Source organism: Calonectris borealis, chromosome 19 (assembly GCF_964195595.1).
Source record: "Calonectris borealis chromosome 19, bCalBor7.hap1.2, whole genome shotgun sequence".
NCBI classification, from domain to species: domain Eukaryota; kingdom Metazoa; phylum Chordata; class Aves; order Procellariiformes; family Procellariidae; genus Calonectris; species Calonectris borealis.
The window spans coordinates 13132567-13159872 of NC_134330.1; the positions used below are offsets into that span (position 1 = coordinate 13132567).

The 27306-nt window shown below is 55.9% G+C and overlaps 1 protein-coding gene across 1 annotated transcript in view; it reads left to right on the forward strand.

Annotated features, from left to right (window-relative positions):
- The window catches only part of STX1A (syntaxin 1A), a 94842-nt gene that overhangs the window by 10529 nt on the left and 57007 nt on the right, over positions 1-27306 (forward strand). The window contains exons 2-3 of the mRNA XM_075169089.1: positions 4718-4795; positions 5990-6089. Coding sequence (XP_075025190.1) covers positions 4718-4795; positions 5990-6089 — 178 coding nt within the window. The remainder of the gene's footprint in view (positions 1-4717; positions 4796-5989; positions 6090-27306) is intronic.

The window sequence follows — 27306 nt, forward strand, 5'->3', positions numbered from 1 at the left end:
CGAAGGGATGAGCCGGGGGGTCAGGATGGTCCCCTGGGCAGAGGTGCCCAGCGGCGGTCGAGCCCATTGCTCCTCTGCCCTGTCGTGGCTCTGCTGCCTGTACCGGCTCCGCAGATGCATCTAGACATGGTCAAATTCATCTGCAACACTAGCAGAAGAGGGCAGGAGCTAAAGCTGAGATAATAGCGACCTCCTTACGCCCTGCCGCAGCTCGCCCTGCCTGCCACCTCTTGCTTTTCGGAGGAGAGCTTTTCCTTTGGTTTGTGCCCCTCTGCTGTCTTCCAGAAAGCGCCTGCAGAGGCAACGGGGCTGGTTTGAGCCAGAGGGATGTAATCTGTTCAATAATGAATTTATTAGTGGTGTGCTTGTTGCAAAACCCACGGAGCTGGGATGCTCCGGGGCTCTGGGCCATCTTCCCATCCACCGCTCCGCTTTGCCGGGGAGGGTGTTGCAGCTCCGGGAGGGTATCACAGCTCGGGGATGGTATTGCAGCTTGGCTCTGCCTCCTCTTGGGATTTCGGCCTTTGTGGAGGGGCACATTTAACCCTGCAAGGCCCCAAAAGACGCTGGAGGAGCTTTGGCTGACCTGCCCTCCCCATCCCGCTGCCCGCACTCACCGGCACTGGAGGCACCAGGGAGGCAGCAGCTCCCAGAGCCACCCCCATCCCGCTGCCCGCTGCGCTGCCTGCCGCTTGGCCTCCAGTGGGCTGGAGAAATAAAAAACCCTAAGAAAGAAGGGTTATCTTCACCTATCCTGTGTGGGAGGCAAAAGCCCGGAGAGCCCGGGCTCCCTGGTGCTGCCTGAAAGTGCCCAAGGCAGGACCGGGTGTCGAGGGAGGTTGATCAAACCCCTCCTGCTCTTCTGCTCTAGACATGCTGGTGGCAGAGCACCCGCGCCCCGTGCCAGTGACGCAGGCGGCGATCAGCACTGCCATGCGGTACCTATACGCATAAAGTGGGCAATGCCAGTGACCCACCAAGGCTGCAGGGCGGCGGAGCTGCTTGCTGGCTGGTTGTGTTAATTAACTTGGTCTCGTCGCCTGCTGTAAGCTGGTTTTAGAGCTAGTCTCACCTAAGGCACTTAGACTTGCAGCGCTTTGCTGTGGCTCTGTTTCCTCTCTCCCCTGAAGGAGTCTTGGGGCAGCCTTTGCTGCCTGAGGTTGCAGCACACCAGGTGCACCCGGCGAACGCAGAGGTGGGTGGACAGCCGTGTCAGCAGCTGAGAAGCACAAGGAGGATGGCGTGACCGGCGTGCTTGCGTGGCGTTGGGAGTGCATGCTCCTCGCTGTTGCTGGCAAGCAAGCCCGGGCTTTTGAAGGCTGTGAATTGTTGAGCTGCACCAGCGGGTAGCTTTGACCTAGACCGGAGCTTTCCATGTGGCTTTGAAAACCTGGGATGCTCACAGCTGGGACGTGTGAAACTGTCGGCTGGGTGGACGCTTTAGGTTTCCTTAGGAAAGGTATTTTGGTTTTGTTTCTACTTTGGCAGCAGTGTATGGGAAGACACTTCAGGCCTGGGGTGAGAGTGCCTGTGAGGGCCAGCAGTGTGCCTGGACCGAGCCCTGGGATGGAGGGAGATGCTGGGAGCAGATGATCCTTCAGTGCCTTGCGTCCCAGGCAGCTGTGCCTGCCCGGTGGTATCTCCTCCCCCTCGAGTCCTGGTTAGACCCGCAGCTAACGCCACTGCTGCCTCCCTCGTGCGGGGGTGTCGGGCTGGGGCCGGTGGGGCCGGGCAATCAGCCTGATGCTGTGTGTCAGAGGCGGCGTGGCACGGAGGGTATTTCCAGTGACGTGGGTTGGACAGATGGTGCCCTTCTCCAGCCCGGAGTGACGTGTGCCCTCCCTACCAGCAGGCTCCATCCTTGTAATTTCCTCTTCGCAGGGCTCCCGGCCGGGCTTTTGTGCCGCTCTCCCCGCGCGCAGCAGGGCAGCACCACGTTCAGTGCCTGCCCTAAATAACCATCGCCCTGCCTGTGCGCGCTCTGCTGCGCCTGGGGGGCGAGCTGCCTTGAAAATAGAAGTGCCTCCAACAAGACTGCCTGTGGCTTTGGCAGAAGCCCTCTCGCTGGGTGGTGGGTTGCCTTCCTCCGGGATTTCTGGGTCTAACAAATGGCAGGGTCCAGTGGGCAGCAGGGATGGGACCAAGCGGTGATGTGGCATCCTGCGTGCAATGAGCCAGGACCGTTTCAGACGTGGAAGGGACAGGCAAGAGGTGACAAGGAGATGGGCATCTTTGCGGGCAGCGTGCTGACCTGCTGCCTTTCCTCTGCTGCCAGTACTCTCTGGCCTGTGTGGTCACGGTATAAGCCTGCGTTTAAAATTAATGACAGAGAATGCTTTCCTTGCAGGCTTCAGAAAGGGGCTCAAAATTCCTGCAAATTAAGATCCTTGAAGGCAAGAAAAGCCGGATAGGCTTGGGGGAAGTTGTGACGGAGGTGCATTTTCCTGTGCAGGGCTGCAGAGGTTCGCTGGTGCTTTCCATCCTGCTTGCCCTCCTCAGGAGGGGGCTTTCGTAGGATCACAGAGTGGTTTGCGTTGGAAGGGACCTTCAGAGATCATCTGTTCCAACCCCCCTGCCGTGGACAGGGACATCTTCTACTAGATCAGGTTGCTCAAAGCCCCGTCCAACCTGACCTTGAACACTTCCAGGGATGGGGCATCAACAGCTTCTCTGGGCAACCTGTGCCAGTGTCTCACCACGCTCACAACATTCCTTCCTTATGTCCAGCCTAACCCCACCCTCGTTCAGTTTAAAACCGTTGTCCTGTGCTGGGGACCCCAGAGCTGGATGCGGTGCTGCAGGGGGGTCTGAGGAGAGCGGAGCAGAGGGGGAGCATCCCCTCCCTCGACCTGCTGGCCACGCTGCTGGTGATGCAGCCCAGGAGACACTTGGCTTTCTGGGCTGCAAGTGCACATTGCCGGCTGATGTCCCATTTGTCACTCACCAGTATCGCCCAGTCCTTCTCCTCAGGGCTGCTCTCAGCCCCCTTTCCTTTGACCCTTTCCTGTGGATGGCCATCCTGTTGGGCGCGTGGCGAGGTGGCACGGAGCTGCAGGCAGGACACGTCCCCTGGCAGAGCTGCTCTGCAGGCAGAGCCTCGCGAGCCGTCTGCCCCCAGCCCGGCCTGTGGTGCCAGCCCTAACCCCCTGCACAGCCCCTGCGCTGTGAGATAAACCTCCGGGCAGGACGTCGTGGTGGGCTGCGTGCCCTGAGATGCAGGGATGAGCCAGTCTGTCCATGGCGGGTGCTGGGGCTGGATCAGGTGGTGGGCTGCTGCCCGAAGAAAAGCTTTGTGCACGGAGCTGGAGTCAGCAGAGCTGGAAGGAGCACACAAAAGTAGTGGTACGGTGGGTGTAGGAGGTAGCAAGAGGTGCTCATCCTCAGCTTGATCTCGCCCAGCTCCGTCAAAATCTAAATGCACTGACCCGTTCCCGGGCTGGCGGCTCCTGCCATGCCCCAGCCTCGCCGTGCAGGCAGCGCCTGCCTGCTGAGCCCTGGCTTGGGGGCCCAGCTGTGGCCAAAATGGACAACTCCTGAATTCCTGGCTTCAGGGAACGTTTCTTCTTTGTGCCCACAGAGTGGTGGGCCAGGGCAGCAACGTGCCTGCTTTTCCTTGTCAGGGTGAGATTTTCACTTGAATCGTGGTAGCTCTCGAATCTCAAGGTCTCTGGATAAGCCATTCATGAAGCGGCCACCAAAGCAAATGGTGCCACGAGCGGTGGCAAGGCTGAAAGCTGAGGTCTCCTCTGGGTGACTCCACCCAAATGGGTCACCCTAGGTTGAAAGGACAATTTTAGGAGGAAGGATAGGTATTTCATCTGACTTATTGCAAGGTAAGAGGCATCTCTCTGGAGACTGTATTGGCTAGCCCTGCGAAGTGCGAAGGGGCCATAGGGTGACGTGTAACCATCTGTAAAATGTGGGACAATTATGACATGAGCAGAGACAGTCCTCTCTCTTAAATCTTCTCCATTCCACTGGCTCCTTCTCTCTAGTGAAGATGGAGTATGAAGAAACTTTTCCACCCCATTAATTTTCCATTTCCCTCCATCATGTATCTGCTTTGGATAATAATCTTTTAAATGTCTCCTTATACAGAGGACTGTAATTTTTCTTCCCCTGCGAGCTTGCGTCCTCTGCCTCGCTGGGACGGGAGGTGTTTTGATCTCTGGTGACAATGACACCCAAGGACAACCCCTCATTTGCCTGCTGCGGCTTTACTAGTTCTGTTGTATTTTCTGTTCTCTCCCACCTTTCCTGTGCTCTGCAGCACCCCTTGTATTTTCCCGTCGCAGCATCTCTCGTGTTTTCCCCTTGCAGCATCCCTTGTGTTTCCCATCACTGCTGTTTGCAGAGCCGTTGTGCTCACACACAGCTGAGGATAGCTCATGAAGTTCTCCAGCTCTCTGTAAATGCATAGGTATCCTTACTCTTGTTCTGCGCTTGCCATGGGAGGCCACACGGTGTGGCAGCTGGCTGCGGTGGTGTTTTGCATCATACCTTTATTGCTGGAGCTGGCCGTCCTCTGCTCTCTTGGTGTCTTTAGTGCTCCGGTGCAGCAGTGCCCGGGGCGTCCCACGCTCTGGCTGGCGTTTGCCCCCGCTCCTGGGAGCAAGTGAGCAAAGGAGAAGGGGAAGACGCCCCTGAGGAGCTCCTGAAATGGAGCTGCAAACTTTGCAGGAAGCACTTGTTGATGCCTCTCCCCATGTCATTGCAGGCAAAGGACAGTGATGATGATGATGAAGTCACCGTCAGCGTGGACCGGGACCGCTTCATGGACGAGTTCTTTGAGCAGGTGAGAGGTTTCTGCACTGCAGCTTTAAAGCCAGTTCAGACCTTTCTGTTAGCGCTGGCACAGGCTGCAGGGCTGTGGTGCGTGCTCCCACTGCAGGTGGGGAGCAGTGGTCGAGGTGGGATGGGGGTCCTGCCCTGGCTGATGCTGCTCAGCTGATGCTCGGGGTCCTCAGGGGTTACGCTCAGAGCGCTGATTAGCAGGAACCAGGCTTCCACGCAGAGCTGGGGCTGTCGTGGGCTTACCTGCCCCTATGGATGCTTTGCTGCGCCACCTCCTCCTCCAGAAACCAGTGGGGCAGCTGGGCCAGGTGACCAGTTGGGGGGGCGGGTGAGCCTGCTGCTAAAGCGGAACGGCTCTCAAACCTCTCCTGAAAGCACCTCTGCAGAGTAGCAGTTTCTGCATGGGATTGGTTTAATTTTGTGCCTCTCGTTACCAAACAAGAGGTTGTCTTCTGGCATGTGGGTGGCTGTAAGATCTGCATGCGGATTTTTAGCACACCCTTAGCATGGCATGTGTGTAGGGGGTGTTAAAATGTATCTGTGCAGGCAATGGGGTGGGGAATGAAAAAAGTCTGGCGTGCAGATGGAGGAAGATGAGCAAAGTGGTGGTGAGAGTCGAAGGAGGAGACAGAGCCGGAGGGTGGGCAGCGCGGCAGGCAGAGGGCACAGGTAGAGGTTCCCCCTCTCGGCGATGCCGGCGTGTCTCCTTGTAGTACAGAAGTGCGGGGAAGATGCCAGCATGGATTTGGTGGCAAATTTGGCCTCCCTGGTCTGTGGGGTGAAAGTCAAACTGGAGCTTCTCAGCCCCTGGAGCAAACAGCCATGGGGGACTGAGCCGGGACCGAGCCTGGCTTGTGCAACCCCAGCAATGCCGGAGGTGCAGAGCCTGGGAATCTGTAGATCTGATGCTAATTTAAATAAACCCTAAATGTTTCTCAGTACATTGCAAAGGATACAGGATGTGGAGTCTGTATTACATTGCTGTGACTGCAAAGCTGGCTGCTGTGATGTGGAAGGTTTGATTTCACGGTTGTCCTACACAGTTTGAGGATCCAGCTGGAAAATATTCGTCCAGGAAACGTTTACTGTGGTTCAGATGTGTTATGGTTGTTTTGGGATAGGGTTTAATAATCTGTCTCCTTTCCAAAAGTCCAGGCCTCTCACAGGAGACCTGTCTTCTTGTCCATCTCCACAGGTGGAAGAAATTCGAGGGTTCATCGATAAAATTTCGGAGAACGTGGAAGAAGTGAAGAGGAAGCACAGCGCCATTCTTGCTTCGCCCAACCCGGATGAGAGTGAGTGAGCCATGATCTGCTTGCGTCCTGGCGGGCACCTGGGTGCGCTGGGTGGGCGCTTGTGGGGTGGACGGAGTCAGGCGGCAGTCCTCTTGTCTTTAGGTGGCCATGGCTGGAAAGCCACAGGCTGCTGAGGTGGCTGATGGCTGGGGTGAGGGAGGGCTGGGACCTCCGTGGGAAGGAGATAGAGGGATGGCTGATGGTCTTGAGAGGTGGTGAGGGTCCAGCGAGGCTGCTGGAGGGGAATTCCTGAAGGGTGGGGCAACGTGGAGGCTGAAAAGAACAACAACAATGCTGGTTGGCCATTGCCCTGGGCTGCCTGGGGAGGGTACCTGGATGAGGCAGCACGTGCAGAACAGGCTGAGTGTTGCCTGCTTGGCCCAGAAATGGTGCAGCTCTTCTTTGAGCCCACAGTGTGCACTTGTGATGCTGTCCTCTCCGTCCGGAAGGACATTTTGTTGCTGGCTGGCCAAAGAGTCTGTCCCTTCCGGACCTTACTGATGTATCGCTGTTTTCTTCCCCAGTCTTGTGTTCCTGAGAAGAGGTTTGTTGCCCGGAGAGAAGTTAAGGATAGCAGCACCCAAGAGGTGGCAACATTTGGGAGTCCGCAGGATCTGGCAGAGTTAGAGTTGTGGGTGATGAGTTCCCCTGTCCCCAGGTGCGAGCAGTGCATCTCCTGGGGCAGCTGGAGGAGCCGGCACTGGCAGAGCACCTGGGGCTGGTGGGGTCAGCTGGGCTTCCTTAGCGCAGAGGCTTTCCAGCTTTGGTGTCTGCAAACCCCTCGTTGGGGAGCAGGTGGGACCAAGGTGCTGAGCTGAGCAGGGGTGAGCACAGCTGAGCCGAGCTGCTTATCGGTGGGGCTGGACCACGGGTCCAGGGCTGGATGCTGGACAGGCTCACACACTGAGGGACATCATTTGAACATCTCTGTTGCCCCAGGCCTGTCCTTCAGTCTTGCCGTGAGCCCATGTCTCCTTCGTTCACCTCCCTCATGGTGCTGGTGGTCACAGGGCTGATGGTTGCTGCAGGGGTGACCACGCAGGATGGCTCCGAGCTGCCAGCAGCCCTTGTCGTTGGCAAAGGTGTTGCTTTCATGGGCCAGTGGGCGACTGCTGAGGAGCTGAATGCTGCTTGTGCCCTCCAGGCTGCAGTGGCTCTAGCTCAAAGGTGTGATTAGGGGGCTTGGAAAGCTGAGACCCGGTCTCTGTCTTGCCACCCACCCTTCTCCCGTCCACTTCTCTTCATTTGCAATTCCACATCTGCTTGTATCCAACTGTGAATTGTTTCTAGAGGTCCCAGGAGGTTGCCTGTACACACATTTTCTTGTGTCCAGCCTTATGTCAAATCAATACATATTACTAATTGCTTGGAAGAACCTGGTCCTTCCTAAATTGTCTCACGCTCCCCTCTTCTGGCAGCTGCTCCTCAGCTAAAATTCACTTGGCCAAGCCTGGAAGCGAGGGATTTTCTCAAGGGAATTTACGTATCTCAGACTGTTGCTCCGTCATCCTCCAGGCTCTTTTGGTCTGCGCTTGCACTGTAAGATTTTGCAGTGTTTCTGTTTGGGTGTTTTCAGGGAAGAGCTGTCATTGCTTTACTTCTGGCTGCTAGGCTCATACAGCAGGCATCGGCACGGTGTCCGCTCGGGGCTGAGCCAGAGCTCGGGCTGCAAAGGGCACTCGTGGCCTAAAAGCATAATAATCTATTTAAAAGTCTGAGATCTGCAGCGAACAAGATACTGTGACATTGATGTGACTTCAAGAAGCATTCAGGATGTTGGGAGTGCTTCTGGTTTTGTTTTACAGTGTTACCTTGCCTTGGTATTGTAGAAAATTCAGTTTATAATGCCAAAAACTGTTTGAGCAGTGAAAGAAGAGCCCACACCTTGTTCAGAAATTAATGTTTTATAATACTGTGGTGTGTCCCCAGAGCCTTCTCTTCTCCAGGCTGAATAGAATCATAGAATCATAGAATAGTTTGGGTTGGAAGGGACCTTTAAAGGTCATCTAGTCCAACCCCCCCTGCAATGAGCAGGGACATCTTCAACCAGATCAGGTTGCTCAGAGCCCCGTCCAACCTGACCTTGAATGTTTCCAAGAATGGGGCATCTACCACCTCTCTGGGCAACCTGTGCCAGAGTTTCACCACCGTAAAAAATTTCTTCCTTATATCTAGTCTAAACCTACCCTCTTTTAGGTAACCATTCCCCCTTGTCCTGTCGCAACAGGCCCTGCTAAAAAGTCTGTCCCCATCTTTCTTATAAGCCCCCTTTAGGTACTGAAAGGCTGCAATAAGGTCTTCCCGAAGCCTTCTCTTCTCCAGGCTGAACAACCCCAACTCTCTCAGCCTTTCTTCATAGCAGAGCTGTTCCACCCCCCTGATCATTTTCGTGGCCTCCTCTGGACCCGCTCCAACAGGTCCATGTCTTTCCTGTGCTGAGAGCTCCAGAGCTGGACACAGCACTGCAGGGGGGGTCTCACCGGAGCAGAGCAGAGGGGCAGAATCCCCTCCCTCGACCTGCTGGCCACGCTGCTTTGGATGCAGCCCAGGATACGGTTGGCCTTCTGGGCTGCGAGCGCACATTGCCGGGTCATGTCCAGCTTTTCATCCGCCAGTACCCCCAACTCCTTCTCGGCAGGGCTGCTCTCAGTCCCTTCATCCCCCAGTCTGTATTGATACTGGGGGTTGCCCCGACCCAGGTGCAGGACCTTGCACTTGGCCTTGTGGAACCTCATGAGGTTCAGATGGGCCCACTCCTCACAGATGCATCACCACAAATCAGCAAGAGCTGCTTCACCACGACTGACCCCTCCCAGCTGGGTGGACACCAGGTATTGTCTTGGACCAGCCTCCAGCTCCCCCAGGCTGCCCGTGGTGTGGTGTCAGCTGAGCCATGTTCCTAGGGCAGCACCCATGTGCCAGCATCACTGGAGCAGGGCATGCACCCCGTCTGAGCGCTGCTCCCTTCTGTCCCACAATACCTGGGGGTGGGGTGTTTGAAATGGTCCTCAGTGTCCTCAGGACAGGAGACAACCTCGGACGTAGCTGCAGGGGTCTGCTTAGATGATCAAGAGAGGCATTAAACTCATGTGGCCATGTAAGGGCAGGCCATGTGCTGTCTCATGGGACCATGGGTCAGCTCTTGGGATAACTCAGGGTTGGACTGGATGATCTTTAAAGGTCCATTCCACCCCAAACCATTCTGTGACAACTGATGATGTAGTGCTCGTAGCTTTTCCATTTCCCAGTGACTCAGTCAGACTGAGAGCAGCATCGCTCCCTGTCTGTCTGCTCCTTCAAGCCCTGGTGAGACGCATGAAATGTGGCAGAAGTTCAACCAAAGACGGGATTAACCTCCGTGTTAACCTTGGCTGGAGCTCAGTCCTGTGCTTCGGTGGGGTGGAGGCAGTGCAGAGCCCCACGGCGATGAAGGCAGCGCAGCAGGGAACAGTGGGTACTGGCATGGTGCCTGGCAGCCCCCCCCCACCTCCCCATGCTCCTGAGCCGGCAGAGGACCTGGCAATTAATGCAAAAGCTTGTTGTAATCCAGGGAAGTGAATTTACTGAGATTAATTTGGAAATTAAGCAAGGTTTCCATGAGGCATGAGAGGGAGATGCAGCCAAGGAGCACTAAAACATAGGCGGTGAAAAGCTGGTCTTGGTGTGTGCTCACTGGTGGTTGCTTTTTAACATGGCAAGTGAATGACACCTGTGATGACAATCAAGGCAAGACATTGCTCTTTGTAGGGGCCAAACTCATGGGGGATTTGGGGTGCCACTTATCCCCTCTGGAACAGCACCTCAGTTATTTCTTAGTGATCTCTAAGCACTTTAGCATCATCCACTACAAAAGTGATGGCATCAGGGTATCAGAAGAAAGACATAGACTTCTCATTCTTGTCTGGAGGCAAATGTGCTGTGCATGGTGCAGCTTGGTTTGGTGTGTGGTGCAGGTCCTCCGTCAGGAGATACAAACTCCTTAAACACCACCGGCAAGTCCCTCCTAGAGGTGGAGGACCTTGGAGTGGGGCTTCAGAAGATGAGGACAGAGCCGGGCTGGTAATTTGCAAAATGAACAGTAGTTGGATGAACAGTAGTTGGAGTTGCCGTTGGAGTGCTGAGTGGAGAGGGGGGTGGGTGGATGGATGTAGAGCGTCTGCTGGCTGAATTGCTTGCTGCCTTTTCAGGGTCTCTTGACAGAAGAGAGAGACTCCACAGGTACAATCCTACTGGAACCTGTCTCTTAAATGACTCTGTGCTTAGGTGGATGCAAGCCCTTAGTGCTCTCCTGCACGTGCTCTGCTGTTGCAGAAGAAGGTGAGGTCCAGGTGTCTCTGTGAGACCTGGATTTACCCACCTGCCCGGTGCAGGGCAGAGGTGCTGGGCTGGATCCGTGTTGCACAGAAGGGCTCATCCCTCCATTCCCCGCCCTCCCCGCTGATCCCTCTTCTGGCTGCACAGACTGTTCTCAGATCCACATTGCTGCTGCTGCCTGGGCTTATTTTGGTGCCCCGTGGGTGGGCAGCTGGCTGGCTTTGCCACCGTGCCAGCAAGGTGGCAGCCCCCCGCCTGCCTGCCTGCCTGTCTGCGCCTTGCAGCTCCGGTGGGCTCGTGCCCGGTTGTGGGGGGACGGGGAGGGTCTCCCCGCTGAGCAGCTCCGTGCTGTGGGGTGGGCAGCATCATGTCAGGGCTTGGGTGGGCTCGGAGCAGCTGAGGGGCTGTATTCCTCCTTGGGTCAGAGCTGTTGCTGCTGCTGCTCCTGATTTGAGTCACAACTCCTGGTAAACCGGTTCCTAAAATCCTTCCTGGTGAGCTGCTGCATCTGTTGTCACTCCTGGCGCTTGAAGCAGGCCGTTCGTCCTTGGTCCACACCGCTTCCCAGAGGAGGTGGCTTTGAGCGGCAAGTTGCCAACTGGAGAGGCATGAAATGATGGTTTTTTTTTTTCTGGCATGGTCGGGAAGGACTTCTCCGCCATTCATCTCCATGCATCGCATCCATCCCTGCAGCCATGCTCTGCGACTCCTTGTCGCTGCATTATATAACGGATGCTGTTCGCTGAATGAATTGCCTCCGGGACGTCGGTCTTCAAATCTGAAGTCGTGTCTTTCAGCCTGTCGGCTCAGTTCATCTCCGCAGGCTTCGGAAGACCCGATAAATATTTCAGACCTGGAAGTAGGTCCATTATGGCTCTGCACTAGGATGGAAAGGGACGTTCAGTTGCATGTACACTTGACCTCCAGTTTCATAATTTAAGCTGTGCAGACTCAAGGTGGTGGCTTTGGACACCAGGGCGCAGGTCCCGGGTGACTTTGTTCAGGCTCTCCGTCTGCTGGAGGAGATTTGAGTTATTTGGAGAGTGGTCTCTGTAATTCCTAGCAGACCTTCTCCTGGCAGAGAGATGTGCCAAGTGGTCAAGGAGACAAATCATAGCTGTTCACCTCTGTCTAATGCGTTGAGGCAACACTGGCCGGTGCCAAAAAGGCAATTTGGAGTTGTCTTGGTGCCTAGGCTCTGGCCAGATGCCTCTGAGCAGGCTTTGTGCTCTTGTGTAAGCATAACCTTGCTACTCACCAGGTCCTTTTGATAGGTGTCACAGCTGGAAGCCCACTTTGCTCAGAGGAGATGCTGCTCGGGCGCTGTCGGGAAGAAGGGGGGCTGCAGCTGGTTCTTGCCAGAGCTGCCCTCCTCGGGCACTGATTTCTGTGCCCTTTTATCTCTGTTTCCCACCATGCAGTGGTTTTTCAGGGGGTACATTCCCCCTGGTGCCTGGTCCCACCAGGGCAGGGAGGAGATGTCCTTGCAGACCAGGAGTTGCAGTCATGCTGCATTGGAGGCTTCAGGCTCAGGCTCGTGTAATGCTCCTTCGGGAGGAGAAGTGTGAGAGGACGAACGAGGGTTTCAGTGAAAAGCCCGACTTTGTTCTCCTGGCCTCTCTTTGCTCCTCCACCCTCTGTGCTGCTTCTCCCCACTTCCCTGGCATGGGAAATCAGAGCCAGCCCAGACTTCAGCAGACCTCGGAGGTGGAGACGAGAGGAGATGGAGCTGCGGTGAAGCAAGTGCAGCCCCAGCAGAGCAAGGGACCTGGCAAAGGGTGTCCAGGCATGTCCTGGACACAAAAAGCAAAGCAGCGTGTCCCCCCATTCACCTGCTGCTCTCACCCCTGATCTGCAGCCTCATCGGTGCTGCCCCTGCCCCAGTCGCATCCCGCTCAGGTCTGGCCAGGTGAGGTTTTTGGTGCAGGCAGGACTGCAGGGTTTGTCCTCGGTGCAGTACAGGGGCACGGCAAAGGCGGCTCCAGCTCCTCAGCCTGAAGCAGGGATAGACTCACAGAGTAGTTTGGGTTGGAAAGGACCTTCAAAGATCATCCAGTCCAACACCCTTCCAGGGGCAGGGACGTCTTCCACGAGATCAGGTTGCTCAAAGCCCCGTCCAACCTGACCTTGAACACTTCCAGGGATGGGGCATCCACAGCTTCTCTGGGCAACCCGTGCCAGTGTCTCACCACCCCCATCATACAACATTTCATCTTATGTCCAACCTAACCCCACCCTTGTTCAGTTTAAAACCGTTGCCCCTTGTCCTGTCAGTGCAGACGCTGCTCAAAAGTCTCTCTCCCTCTTTCGTAGAAGCCCCCTCTAAGTACGAGCGACCGCAGTAAGGTCTCCCCGGAGCCGTCTCTTCTCCAGGCTGCACAACCCCAACTCTCAGCCTTTCTCCATAGCAGAGGTGTCCCAGCCCTCGGACCATTTTGGTGGCCTCCTCTGGACCTGCTCTACCAGGTCCATGTCTGTGTTGTGCTGGGGACCCCAGAGCTGGACGCGGTGCTCCAGGGGGGTCTGAGGAGAGCGGAGCAGAGGGGGAGCATCCCCTCCCTCGAGCTGCTGGCCACGCTGCTGGTGATGCAGCCCAGGAGACGCTTGGCTTTCTGGGCTGCAAGTGCACATTGCTGGCTGATGTCCCATTTTTCACCCCCCAGTATTGCCCAGTCCTTCTCCTCAGGGCTGCTTTCCACCCACCCACCCACCCATCCATCCATCCATCCCCCAGTCTGTGCTGGTGCTGGGGGTTGCCCTGACCCAGGTGCAGGACCTTGCACTTGGCCTGGTTGGATGGCAAGGTGTGGAGTGGATTTGATGGATGTAAAATTGTGAGTGGCCCCGGGGTGTTGGACAGAGTCTGGTTGCTCACCACTCCTCCCAGAGCAGGGCTGGGGATGGGGAGGACACCAGTGCAGTTGGTAGATGGCAGGGTCCGCACCAACAGGGGTGGTTCTTCAGCCTCCTTGGGGTTGGCAGGGCATGCGTGGCAGCAGAGCTGCCTGCTCGCTGCATGACCCAGGGAGCACATGCTTCTCTGGGCCCTGCTCGTTTCGGGAGGGAGAGTAGGGAGCCCCATCTTCCTCCCCTGTAACTGCCCCTGCTGCCTCCAGCGCTGGGAGCAGTGGTCCTGCTGCCCGCCTGCTTCCTTCTGCCGCGTCTTTGAGGCGGTTGAACTGACCCCGAAATGAGAAGCCGTGTCGTGGCAAAGGTGCACTTTGTTGTGCCAGCAGTGGCATGCATGGGAGGGCACGGGCGCTCGTGGGGATGGTGGGGAGGAGTTGCCATCTGCCACCCTGGCTCTCGGCATCCTGCCTCCCTGCGTCCTGCTCCTCTTCCTCCTCTGGGCAGGTCCCTAAGGGGAAGGTGTTTTCAGGCTATCTTTGCACCCCGTGCTCGGTGCAGCCATGGCCTCAGACGGTCCCAGGGCTCTGCTGGGCACTGCCCAGCATAGAAAACCTGGTGTGAGATGGAGAAACTGGAAGGGTGCTTGGTGCAGGGATGGGGGGTTCCTCTGCCCACTGCGGAGGTCCAGGAGCTCCTGCAGAGCAGCTCCAACACCTCACTTGGCTTGGGCATCCTGAGCAGAGCTGCCTAACGATGCCCATGGTCATTACAGCAATGCCATGCTGTGCTCAGGGGCTGCCTCGCGTGGCTGCGTCCTGTACGTCACACAGAGATGCTTTTTGTCACCCTTTCATACATTTCTTCAGCTCCATCTTGAGGGATTTTTGTTTCTTCTCCTGGTAATTCTTGTTGAAGGGCCGCTGTAGGACTTAACCTCCAGTGGTCAGAAGCCATCTTCTCATTTCCAGCCTGAGTCTATTTGTGATCGATTTACATACCAACGTCATCCCAAGAACAAATATATTTAGCTTAAATAGCTGTTTGCCCTTCTGGCTTCATCTTGTCAGGTCCACAGCAGCAGCAGCTCGGTCATTTTGCAGGGGTTTTGCGCAATCCCTGCCTTCCCTGTCCCTGTCACCTGCCCCAGCTCTGGTTTTGAAGGGCTGGGGTACCCCAGGGAGTGAGGTCTCCAGGATTTTTGTGGGGCCCTGGCTGCTGGTCAGCATTTCTTGAGCTTTTCAGACTGGGTTGCCCTTCTCTTACCTTGTCATGTTGCTACCCCTATGGAAGTTGGGATCTGTCTGTGTGGGACAGGCCAGGGCTTCCCATGCGCGGGTGGTGGGTGCTGGGCCCGGGCACTCACAGGCGATGAGTTTGAAGGAGATGGGCAGAGTGAGGGTTGGCGGGTTGTGGTGGCACCTCTGAGTGTGAGCAAGAGGCTCAGCTGTACGTTGGGTTGTGGAGACGGCTGTCCAGGGAGTGGACAGTCCAGCCCTCCCCGGTGTCTCCGGGGGATCCCTAGTGGAGCTGGGGAACAAGCTGGCAAAACACCTCCCTTCAGCGCTAAACCAGCCCAGCACCTCCCGGCACTGATTCAGCGGGCGTTGCGGGGTGCAGGCTGAGCAGGGGTGAGTGTTGGTACAGGGATGCTCACTCTGGTCCTCACCTTCCCCGGCCACTGCCGCCGCTCAGCACAGACCTGTGTGAGGCTCCCACAGCTGCGTCGCGCCCAGCACGGTGACACCCGCTGCCAGCCCTTGGGTGCTGCCCACGGGAAGAGGACGCATGGAATTTCTGTGCATCATCCCAACGCCGCAGTGAGGGTGCCTGGGACATCTCTGTGCTCCCTCCCTTGTGCCCGTGTGGCTTTTTCGTTCGTGTCCCCTTGATGTGCCACACGTTAGTCCAGGTGAGATTCCCTTTTACCGTGCAGCAGCTGTGCAGCCCCCCTGCACGCCCGAGCTTCGTGGTTGCCAGCACCTATTGTCTGCTCTGTCATCCTGAACAACACTGGGTGATCCGCCACGCCGAGCGAATGCAGAGTAAATATCAATTAACTGTAGTCTGATTCATGGCAACATAAAAAAAGACTAAAAATCAGCTGCTCTGTTATTATTTTGGGCTTAATTTAGACCAAACAGTTAGTGGCACTCCTGGAAAATGTGTTATCGCTGCCACGAGGTGCAGCTTTTGCTGAAAAAGTCTATCTCCTTTGGGCTGTGCACGCTGTTGCGCCCCAGAGCCCGTTGCATGATGGGCAACAAGGAGGTGGCTTTTGGAGCAGCAGCCCGTCCCTGCTTCGGAGGTATTGCTGCTCCTGTCGTAGCGCAGGGGAGCTCCTGTGGCTCCTTGGCTTTGTGCGTCTTGCAGCAGCATAGCGCCGGGACAGTACCGCAGCCCCTCTTCTTGCTGTGTCCTGCGTGGTTTGGGACAGGGCAACTGGCAGGAGGCAAGCAGCCCTGGGGGTGAGGGGACACGGAGCCATCACTGCCCCAAGCCCCGCTGCCCGTTGCACCCTCATGTCTTTCTCATGGCTTTTCTTGCCTGTGTGCGAATTCGGCCCCGCTCCCCACCCTGCGTCTCCTCCCCTTGCGCTTAACCAGCCGTGGCTGGTCCTTGAGCCGTGGCTGGGCTCCAGGCGGGTGGGTGAGCGGGGCCGGGCCGGGGCATGCCGCACTGGTGGTGCCAGCTGCACGGTGAGGCTGCCTGCCCTTTCCCGCAGCCTGAGTTGTTTGGCCCGGGGAGGCTGGAAGGAGGGAGGAAGAAGGGAAAGGAGCAAAAATGAGAGGGGATATACAGCAGCTGAGCCCCTTGCAGCACTGGCTGGAAGAGTTTAGCCCTTCTTGCCCAGCAGGCTGACCAGATTGGGGCTCTTCCAGCAAGCAATGGGTTCGGCAGGCTGCGTTGCTGCCTGAGGTGTGCGGCCGCATGGCTGTCCTCGGGCTCTCTGCGCCTCTCCCTGCTGGATTCATAGCAGTTGGCGCTGGCTGGGCCCTGGATGTGGGGGGGAGAAGAGGAGCCGGAGGCCCCTTGGCAGCAGCCGGGAGCCCTGCTCCAGCAGAGAGCGAGCAGGGGTGCAGCGCTGGCCCCGGCGGGTGGGATGCTGGGAGGCATGGGGACACGCGTGGCAGTGGCACCACTCCTGGGTATTGCTTGCTTTTGACTCCGGCCTGTGGTTGAGTTTCTCTCATCAGCAGCCAGGATCCCCTCCCTATCCCCTTCTACACTCCACGTGGCATGAAAATTACTGTGTTTTCTAATGCTTTTAGCTCTCAGCCTTGGTGTTGGGGGGGGGGAGGCAGGCGAGGGGGGCTTGAAGGCCAAAGGGTGAAAGAGCAGAAACGTGGGGCTGCTTCGGGAAGCTCTGGGAAAAGGGAATGGCAAGATCAGGGGGTTGCGACCCAGCATCTGTGCGGCGGGCAGGCGAGCCCTGCCCTGCACGCCTGCACGCACGTGGCTTTTGCAGCAGTGACAGTCTTTGGAGCCCCATCCCCACTGTATGAGTGGCCATGTCGCCCAGCAGTGCGACTGTCGCACAACAGTGTGCCCTCGCCTCAGGGCTGGCACACCACCGGGCGCTGGGGGTGCTGCCTGCGCAGGCAGAGAGGGGCAGAGACCCCGAGGTGGGGTAGGATGCTCTCCAGCAGACCTCATCCAAACCCAGCAGTGTACGCTTTGCAGCTAGATCTCAGCTTTCTCTTCCTAAATCTCCATTGTCTTGGTGTTGACACCGGGGGATAATCCGTTATTTGCAGAAATTAGTTTAGGAGGGCTGAGATGAGCAAGCCATAAATCCTATTACTGTGCTTTCCCAGGATTACTTCGGCACTGCTGCACGCTGCGGCGCAGGGAAGGCTTTGTGCTTTCTAGGTGTGCCGAGAGCAGGAGGGCAGCCTGGATCTGGCTGGCAAAGCAGGGCAGGGGCACAGGCAGGAAGAGGAGGAGGGTGGCCAGAGGTCCTGTGATCTGGGTCCCGAGCATCACTCGTGCCTGGGGACCATGCAGCAGGCACTGCTGCGGCAAGGGGCTCCTGCTGCGGGGGGGTTCCAAGAACTGGCTTCACAGAGCTGTAGCTAATTTATGGAGAGATGAAATAGTCAGGGATGGTGAATTGGAAACTGCTGGAAACAGCTTGGGGAGGAATTACTGGTAAAAACCCATCGGGTTTGGGGTAGCTGGGAAAACAGCAGCTGTGCATATGTCTTCAGGTAACCTTTACCTGCATGCGGCGGGGTGGTGTGCGTGGTTGTATTTCAGGTGGAAGGAGGGAGAGGAGGAGTCGATTAAAGCGGAGTTTTTAGGCAGGTAGCGGGAGGAGGCAGGTGGATGGAGCAGGAAATCTGAGTGCTGAAGGACCCTGAGAGCTTTTACAGTGTGGAGAAACAGGAGCACAGCAAGGAGCGCACGTGGGCTGGGTCTGGAGGAGGAGGTCCCTGGCATGGGTGTGTGGGTGCTGTTTGGCTGGGCTGGTTAGGTAGGCGATCACGCGCCAAGGAGCGGAGACCGTGGCTGCAACATGAGAGACTTTACGCTAGACAGGGCTGGTGTTTGCCAGAAGTGGCTCCTCTTACCCATTAGGCTGTGTCGTGTCCAGGTCGGAAATGGGGAGTCCCTGGGCCTGCTGTGTTGTCCTCTGGAGTGAACGGACACGAGTGCGGCAGCCAGTTTGGCTGTCCACGGTTTGAGAACAATATGCATCAACTGATAAAGACATTCAGGAGAAACTGGAAGAGCGACCGAGGGGCTGACAGCCGAGGTACCCAGTGGGAGACTGTGTGGCCTGCTGGGAGAGCAGGTTGGACGGTGATGGGACCAGCTCTGAGACACTCCTGCAGGGAGCAGAGCCCTGACGGTCGCTCTCGGTGCCAGGGAGCACCCAGCTAGACAAGCCCAGCCGGGGAGTGGGTTTGATATCAGAGTGGGTGGCTCGCCGCTGGGCAGAGGAGCCTGTCCCATCCCTGACAATTGTTAGTGGAGAGCAGAGGTCCTCATAAAAACAATTCAGGAAAGAGCAACCAGTGTCTGTGAGTGGGTCAGGCTGGGAAATGGCAGGAACCGGTGAAATGAGCTGCTCTGCCTCAGCCTGTGGCAAACCCGGCTGCTGGGCGCATCTGCCCCGCGTGGGCAGGACCTGCCGAGCTGCCCACCGCCCTTCCCTGCCGCTCTGCGGTGGGTGCTTACTGCTGAGCTTGCTTCACTCCTTCAAGAACAAGACTGGAGTTCAGAGTTCAAGCAACACCGATAGTGCTGCTGGAAGTCTTCAGGAGATACCTACGACCTTCGCAAAATAAAGACATCTATTATAGGATCGTAGGATAGTCCAGTCCAGCTGTGCTGGCCCGTTGCACGGCAGCGGGGCTGTGCCGCACATGGATCCACACCCAGAGGGGCAGAAACCACTGCGCTTGAAAAACAGGAGAGGAAGGAGAATACTGAAAATAGAGAGAATTCCCACTCTTGACTTGGAGATCCAAACCAGTATTTTACCCAGTGCTCAAAAATAGCGTACAGAAGTGTGGCCCAATATTATGATGCGGTAAGGCCAAAAAAAGTTATTCTTAGGAGAAGGTTTGGAATATAATCCTGTTCCTTTTTTAAAAGGTAGTTAACACAGTGCTGCTATATATTTGATTGAATTGCTGCGGTAATCAAGTGTTTGAATGTTGTTCCAAATCTTTTCAGCTCTTGTTTTAGGAGAAAATATTCACACAGAAAATATCTCCTATTTCCCCCTAAACTCCCCCCAAAATCCCTGTATTTTATTGCCTCACGACACCGCCTACCTTCAGCACGTAGCTCCTGCCTACTCTCCCGACACGTTGCGCCAGCCCCTCTCTCTCGGGTCCCTGCCTGCTGCACTCCTACTGCACCCGCGTTTTTGATCCCGGGGGCTGCTGCCTGCCTGCCGCTCCTCAGTGCTGTGGGCTGTGCATCCCACGTTGGCGTGTGGGTGCATCAGCAGCTGCACGGGGGTAGTTGGAAATAATGACTTCCCGGCAACCCAGGAAGATGATTAATCGCCACTGCCCAGTTGCCGTTAATTGGGAGCCCTGCAGAGAGCTGATGGCGTGGGTCTGCCTCCTGGCAAGTGCCTGGGAGCTGCCAATTCGGAGTGGTCGCTGCTCTGGCAGCTGCCAGCTCCAGCCCGTGCAGGCAGAGCCCCGCTGCCTGCACAGAGCTGGCTGCCTGCCCAGCGCGGGCTCGTCATCTCCGTTGGCAGAGGTGGCCTGATGTTTAACAAGGACATCAGAGGTGCTGGCAGGAGCACCCGCAGGTAGATCCAGGCTGTGCCTCGTGCCTTTGGGAGCTGCTGCTCTCCAGCCCTTCTCCTGCCTGTGCGGACTGTCTGCACGGGTGTTCGTCAGCCCTCCCATGGGGTATGCATGGACATCCACATGGGTTTTCACCAGCCCTGCCACCTGCGTGCTAGGCACACAGCCCAGGCATCCATGGGACATTACTGAGTATGACTGTGACCTCTGATTTCCCAAGCTGGGCATTGTTTGTGGCCAGGAGCTGCCTAAAAGCTCGAATAGGACTTGGGGTTTATTTTTGTTTCCCCTTGTCAGGCTCCTTTGCCATCTCCCTGGGTTACCCACACCGGGTGGCTTGTGTGCACCTCCCTTCTGCTCAGCTTTAGGTATTGGTGCAGGAGATGCAGGAGTGGGAGGAAGCCTTATGTGCCTGGCATGGAGGGGTTGGCTTCATGCATGTTCCAAAGCCGAGACCAGCGTGTCCCCTGGTTTCTTCCCCCACTGTGGAGGTGGACTCTCTCCTGCTGGACAAGACACCAGTTTATCTCAGGTCCTGGTGAGGCTGAGGCTGTTTGCTCAGGGATTTGGGGTGAATAGCGGGGACTGTGGTTGCTTTGCAAGTCTGAGGATGGCAAGGCACTGTGGAGCCGTGGCGACGGCTTTGGGTGTCAAGGCCCACAGTTACAGCTTCAGTCTGCAGACAGGAGAAAACCTGCTCCAGTGCAGGCTCTCCACGGGGTCACAGCTTCCTTCAGGGCACATCCACCTGCTCCAGGGTGGGATCCTCCATGGGCTGCAGGGGGACAGCCTGCATCACCACGGTCTTCTCCAGGGGCTGCAGGGGAATCTCTGCTCCAGCGCCTGGAGCACCTACTCCCCCTCCTTCTTCACTGACCTTGGTGTCTGTAGAGTTGTTTCTCTCACATTTTCTAACTCCTCTCTCACAGTTGCTGTTGCATAGTGTTTTCTACCCTTTTCTTAAATACGTTATTACAGAGGCACCATCAGCGTCACTGACAGGCTCAGCTTTGGCCAGTGGCGGGTCTGTCTTAGAGCTGTCTGGCACTGGCTGTGCCCAGCAAGGGCGCAGCTCCTGGTAGCTTCTCACAGAGCACACACCTGCAGCCCCTCCGCTGCCAACACCTTCCCATGTAAACCCAATGCACCTTTGAAAAGCTCAGCGTCCTTAGGCTTAAAAATGGATGAGTGGCTCGCTCATTAAGCCAGCCAAGCTGTGGGCCTTGGTCATCAAACCTCACATCCTTCACTCTGGTGTGCCTTTAACTCCCTTCCCATCTAGAGGGTTCATCGTGCTGGTGCCTGTGCACATTCCCATCCCAGCAGCTCCCGTACTGCTGGGTGTGAAAGTTCATAAAATCACGGACTCACGGAGTGGTTTGAGTTGGAAGGGACCATCAAAGATTATCCAGTCCAACCCCCCTGCCATGGGCAGGGACATAGAATCATAGAATCATTAAGGTTGGAAAAGACCTCTAAGATCATCCAGTCCAACCCCCCTGCCATGGGCAGGGACATAGAATCATAGAATCATTAAGGTTGGAAAAGACCTCTAAGATCATCCAGTCCAACCGTCAACCCAGCACCACCATGCCCACTAAACCATGTCCCTAAATGCCACATCTACATGTCTTTTAAATACCTCCAGGGATGGGGACTCAACCACTTCCCTGGGCAGCCTGTTCCAATGTTTGACCACTCTTTCAGTAAAGAAATTTTTCCTAATGTCCAATCTAAACCTCCCTTGGCGCAACTTGAGGCCATTTCCTCTTGTCCTATCACTTGTTACTTGGGAGAAGAGACCAATCCCCACCTCACTACAACCTCCTTTCAGATAGCTGTAGAGCACGATGAGGTCTCCCCTCAGCCTCCTCTTCTCCAGACTAAACACCCCCAGTTCCCTCAGCCGCTCCCCATCAGACTTGTGCTCCAGGCCCTTCACCAGCTTCGTTGCTTCTTCCACTAGATCAGGTTGCTCAAAGCCCCGTCCAACCTGACTTTGAACACTTCCAGGGATGGGGCATCCACAGCTTCTCTGGGCAACCTGTGCCAGTATCTCACCACCCTCATCGTACAACGTTTCTTCCTTATATCCAGCCTAACCCCACCCTCGTTCAGTTTAAAACCATCGTCCTGTGCTGGGGACCCCAGAGCTGGACACGGTGCTCCAGGGGGGTCTGAGGAGAGCGGAGCAGCGGGGGAGCATCCCCTCCCTCGAGCTGCTGGCCACGCTGCTGGTGATGCAGCCCAGGAGACGCTTGGCTTTCTGGGCTGCAAGTGCACATTGCTGGCTGATGTCCCATTTGTCACCCACCAGTATCGCCCAGTCCTTCTCCTCAGGGCTGCTCTCTATCCATCCATCCATCCATCCGTCCCTCCCTCCCTTCCTCTGCGTACTCCCCCATTCTGTCATACCTGCTGCAAATGGTTGTATTGGTCAGAGTTGAAAAAAATTCTAGAAAATTAGGAAGGGATTGAGTCAGCATCTTGCAAACTGAGCATCTAATTTTTTTCTTTTTCTTTTACTTAACTTGAATAAATAAGTTGCAATGTCAGACTCTGAGCTCCGTTTCCAAGAAAGAAAATCAGTGTTTGGGAAATGAAGGACTGCATAGAGGTCATTGATGTCCCAAATCTCTTTTGGCAGATGGGCCTGCAGCTGGAAAGCCCTTCTCTGCAGGGCTGCTCTCCATCCATCCATCCATCCATCCATCAATCCATCCATCCATCCATCCATCCATCCATCCATCCATCCATCCATCCCCCAGTCTGTGCTGGTACTGGGGATTGCCCTGACCCAGATGCAGGACCTCGCACTTGGCCTGGTTGAACTTCATGAGGTTCGCATGGACCCATTTCTCAAGCCTGTCCAGGTCCCTCTGGATGCCACCCCTTCCCTCCAGCACATCGACTGCACCACTCAGCTTGGTGTCATCCGCCATCTTGCTGAGAGTGCACCTGATCCCACTGTCTATGTCATTGGTGAAGATATGAAAAGTGTTGGTCCCAGTACGGACACCATTCATTACAGGTTTCCACTTGCACATTGAGCCGTTGATTGCAACTCTTTGGCCGCGGCCATCCAGCCAATTCCCTATCCATCTTACAGTCCATCCATCAAACCCGTATCTTTCCAATTCCAGTTTCTCCAAGTTCCCCTGGCTTTTCCTCTGGTGAAAGCTCTGCTGCAGTGCTGGCTCACTTCAGCTGTGATTCAGCAGTTGTGCTGGAAGCTGTCTTGCTTATGCCAGCGTCTCTTTTGTTTCTGTACTGGTTTGAACATCCAAGGTCATGGCCAAGTCCATGTTTGCTAGCAGCAGTGGCTGCGAGAAGGTGTGCAGCCATCGGAGCTCGTGTGGTTTTCTGGAGCTCTGTGACCAAGCGCCGACTCACCTGCCATGCCACGAGGAGAGGGACGGTGCTGGGGCAATGCACCCTGCCCGCAGTCTGGCAGGGTGCGTGCAGCCAGCTTTCAGCAGGCACCACGGTGAAACACCTGCAGCAAAGCAACACAGGAGAGGAGCCATTCTGACCGCCCGCTGCCGGGACAGCAGAGTGCCCCCCAGTTGACCAGCTGAAGATTTAACCAAAAATCGTCCTCTGCAGATGAGATCCCTGCCCAAACCCACAGGCTGCACAGCTGGGTTGTGGGTCCTGCACCCCTGTACACTCTGGGGGTCTGTAGGGGCCATGCACACATCAGGTCTTCTGCATTGCCCCCCCCAGATCCTCCCCCAAAACACCAACCCCCAGCGGTGTTTCTGCAGACCCAGCTTTGCTTGGACCCGGCTTGCTGGGTGCTGGCTGGAGAGGAAGGGGCCCCACGGCTGTGTGTGTGCCCACTGTTGATGGGCTTGCCACCCGCGGTGCCAGGCCAGCAGCACCCTGTCCCCGGGCAGCTGATTTGTAGGTGCCAACCCTGGATTTCGTTTCCTCAGCTAGAGCAGAGCTGCAGGAAAGGGGCCCTGAGGTATTTTCGAGTTAATTCATCAGGCAGGTATAAATCACAGATGTTGGGGCAGGGCTGATGAAGTGAGCAACTGGGAAGTGAAATATCAAGGGAAGGTGCTGCCGTAACCTGGGACAGTTGCTGCTTACGAGCTAGAGATTATTCAGAAGGAGAAAAAAATCCTCTTGACCTGTCACTTGGCTTCTTCCCCTGCAATTTGCTGCTTAATTATCAGGGCTTGGATCCCCTACCTGTAATAAGCGGGTGCTCACTGGTGCGTGTTGCAGATGCTGTGCAGCTTTGTATGCACAAGGTGGGATGGAGACATGAGCGTGCACCCCAGTTGTGTCTACACCTCGGACACCCCTTCGCTCATTTGGTGCACCCAGCCCGCTGGGGCTGTCCCTGATGGTCATGTCCTGCCTGTGGCTGCGGATGGTTTCATGGGACATGGCACTGCTGAATAATTTTTCTCACACCAGAGACTTTCTGCATAATGTGGCTGGCTCGTAGATGCAATTAATGCAATCAGTAGATCGCTGGGCTGTCCTTTCAGGGACTTGTCGTGTCGTTAGCACGCTCCAGTTCCTTTCCTGTTGGCAATGGTGTGCCATGTTTGGACCAGTCTCCTCTGGAAATGGTGACATGAGGACACGTGGGCTGGGAAGGTGTTACCATAAATCCTGGTTTGTGACTGAGAGATTAGAAATGGGGTTTGGATTGATATTCCAGACTCAGCAGCCTGAATATGTGGTGTTTGCAGGTGCTGGCTGATAGGGGCAAGGAAATCACTTGTTTGAAATCTGTCATCCCAATAGCAACGCCTGCACCGTGTCAGTGACAGGGATGGTCAGTGGCTGTCTGGTCACCCCTGGCAAGCCAGAGATAAGAGAAACCTAGCATGGCCCTTTCCTCTGCCTGGTCTCTCAGCCTGGGACGGTTTTCTTTTTTTAGGGACTTTCATTCAGTTTTATCTGTTTTTTCCTTGCTGGTGAGGGCTTTGGTCCAGGTATCAGCTTGCAGATCTTTCCCTCTTGGCTCTTCTCTGCCAACGGGCGCCAGAGCTCGGTGTCCCGCATTGGTGCTGGTGGCCACAGGGACGAGTAACCCTCTCCTGGAACTGGTTTCTTTTTCCAATGAGTTGTTCTTGGTGACTTCTTGAAGGCCAGGCTTTCCCCTCTCCTCCCCGTGCTTCCTCCACCTCTGGGAGCAGCCCTTGACGTGGTGCATCAAGGGTTATTACCAAAGCCATAAGGAGAGTCTGGAGCTGCGTGAGCTGAGGTTGCTCTCCGTGAGTTCGCTGCTGCCCTCGCGCTGCCTCCGCATATTGCCCTGCTGGGGTCTGGTCTTAAAAGTGGTTTTCAGAAAAAGGCTGCGTTTGAGTTCTTGATGTCTTGGACTGTGGGCTGCTGCATCCTGTGATGATGTGGGAAGTGTTGATGTCCCGCGTGGGTGGGTGTTAGGACAGTGGCGGCCCCTTGGGAGAAGAGTGGTTTGGCAGGGTGGACACTGTCTGGAGCTTGGGTGGTTTGTGAGCCGTATTTTGCAAAGTTGCTTTTCTTCCTCCCTGCTTTATTAATTTTTTGGGCAAAAACCTTACAGTAATCAGGTGGACCTCAAAATACGCATTCTTGTCCCGTGAGGGGGCTGCTCTGATGGAGCTGGCGGCGAGTATCTGCTGGTGGTCACTGACTCAGGGGACTTATCTTTATTGTTTGCCAAGTGGAAATATTTCTGAAAACAAGTTGTTTATGCTGGGTAGGTGCCTGCGCCAGGGCAGGAACGAGTAGTAAAGAAGTGTCTCTTCCCATCGGCCGGATGGTGCCGATTCTCTCTGGTGATGGAGAGAGCAGTGGAAGAGGCATTAGGTACAGTAAAGGCATTAGCTTATGTTTAAAAAAGATTTTGATAAGAAATATTTGCTCACCTGGGGAGGTCAGCACTGCAGGAACTCAGTCCCATTGGAGGGCCTTAAACAAAACCGTGGGAGGTCAGGAAGGGCCCCTGAGATCACTTTGAAAGTCTGGATTAGCGAAGACTGACCCTCAGTAGAAGAGGATCAGGTTTGGGAACATTTCAGAACAGCATACACAGATCTGGGGCCCCTGATGGGAGGTACCCACAGTGCTGGGGGAGCCAGCTGGTGTCATTGCAAGGCCACTCGTAATTATCATTGAAAGCTGATGGTGATCAGGGAGGTGCCTGAGGACGGGAAGAAAGCAAATGTCCCTCCTGTCTTCAGGAAGGGCCAGGAGGAGGAGCAGGGAAGCTGGTAAGCCTCCCCGCGGCGCCTGGGAAGGAGCAACTAATCCTGGAAACTATTTCCAGGTATATGAAGGACAAGAAGGTGATCTGGAGGTTTTACAAAGGGAAAATCGTTCCTGGCCAACCTGATAGTTTCTGTGAAGGTTGGCTCGGTGGGTGCAGGGAGCGCAGGGGGTGTTGTTTGTCTTGGCTTTAGCAAGACTTTTGACACTGTCTCCTGTAGTATCCCCATTGACAAAGTATGGGTTAGGTAAGTGGCCAGTGAGGTGGATTGCAAACTGGCTGAGCTGCCGGGCTCATGGTGGTGATCAGCACGAACCCCTGGCGGGAGGGTATGAAGAAGACAGAGCCAGACTCAACCACATAGTTGAAGAAGCAGCTGTTTTGTGCCTGCAAGCCCTTTTGATATCTGATACAGAAGCAGTCAGCTTCGACACGGAATGCAAGCTACAGTTCAGCTGAGCCACCTGCGGGGAAGAGGGAGCCGGTGCCTGTGGAGCACGGGGTGGGCGGGGGGACGAGCTGGGTCCTCCCTGCAGAAAGGGAGAAGAGCAGTTCATGACTGTGGGACGCAGGGGAGGGGGTGGGGAGGAGAGGTGATACCGTGCTGTGAGCTCAATGTCATGGCCAGGATGTTATCCTGATACTCGAGGGAGAGAGGAGAGTGGCCCCGTTGCTTTGGGAGAAGTGTCCTCTGACCCTCGTGCCAGTAACCGGGTGCTTTTGCCCTTTGCTGGGCTCTGCCTGTGGTGCAGTGGAGCTGAATGGTCACCTCCATGGTGCATGTGGGTGCAGATCCTCCCTTGGCTTGCAGAAGTGCCACACGGTGCAGACTGTAGCGGCTTGGCTTTCCCCACAGAATCACGGACTCACAGAGTGGTTTGGGTTGGAGGGGACCGTCAGAGATCATCCAGTCCAACCCTCCTGCCATGGGGCAAGTTGCTCAAAGCCTCATCCAGCCTGACCTTGAACGCTTCCAATGATGGGGATCCAGTGAGCAGCAACCAAATGTGTGTGACCAACAGAGGCTTCAGTTTGGTGTTGAAATCATCCCCTATGTGGTCCTGGGTGGTGAAATCATAGTTCTTACAGAGGTCCCCATCAGAGTCTAGGGGGTGCTGGAGGTCTTGGCTTGACGCCCTGCTTCCTGAGTGGGCTCGTGGTGTTTGTTATTCAATGAGGTCTTTGGGTGCATTGTGGGATCTCGTTGCCAATGCCAGTTGTGCCCCCAGGAGAGGGGTGCCGGGTGGAAGTGCTCCAGGAGAGCAGGGGGTGATGGCACCCCCATTTGGGATGGAAACTGTTGAGGTGATCCATGGCTATGCCCATGTGAGAAAACCTGTCGTGAGTGTCCTGGGTGTCACCCTGCGTAGGGCTTGGCTGGGGGCTTGCTTGGAGGCTTCTCTTCAAGCAGCTGCAGAACCACCGGGCATGTGATGGGACTGCTGTGGTGGAGGGGTGATGGCCAGGTGACATCCCTGTCTCTTCTGGCTGTATTTCTTATGATTCCAGTGTTAGGAGATTGGACCATGGGTTCCCCCAGCACTGAGCCTGCAGAGCTGGAGAT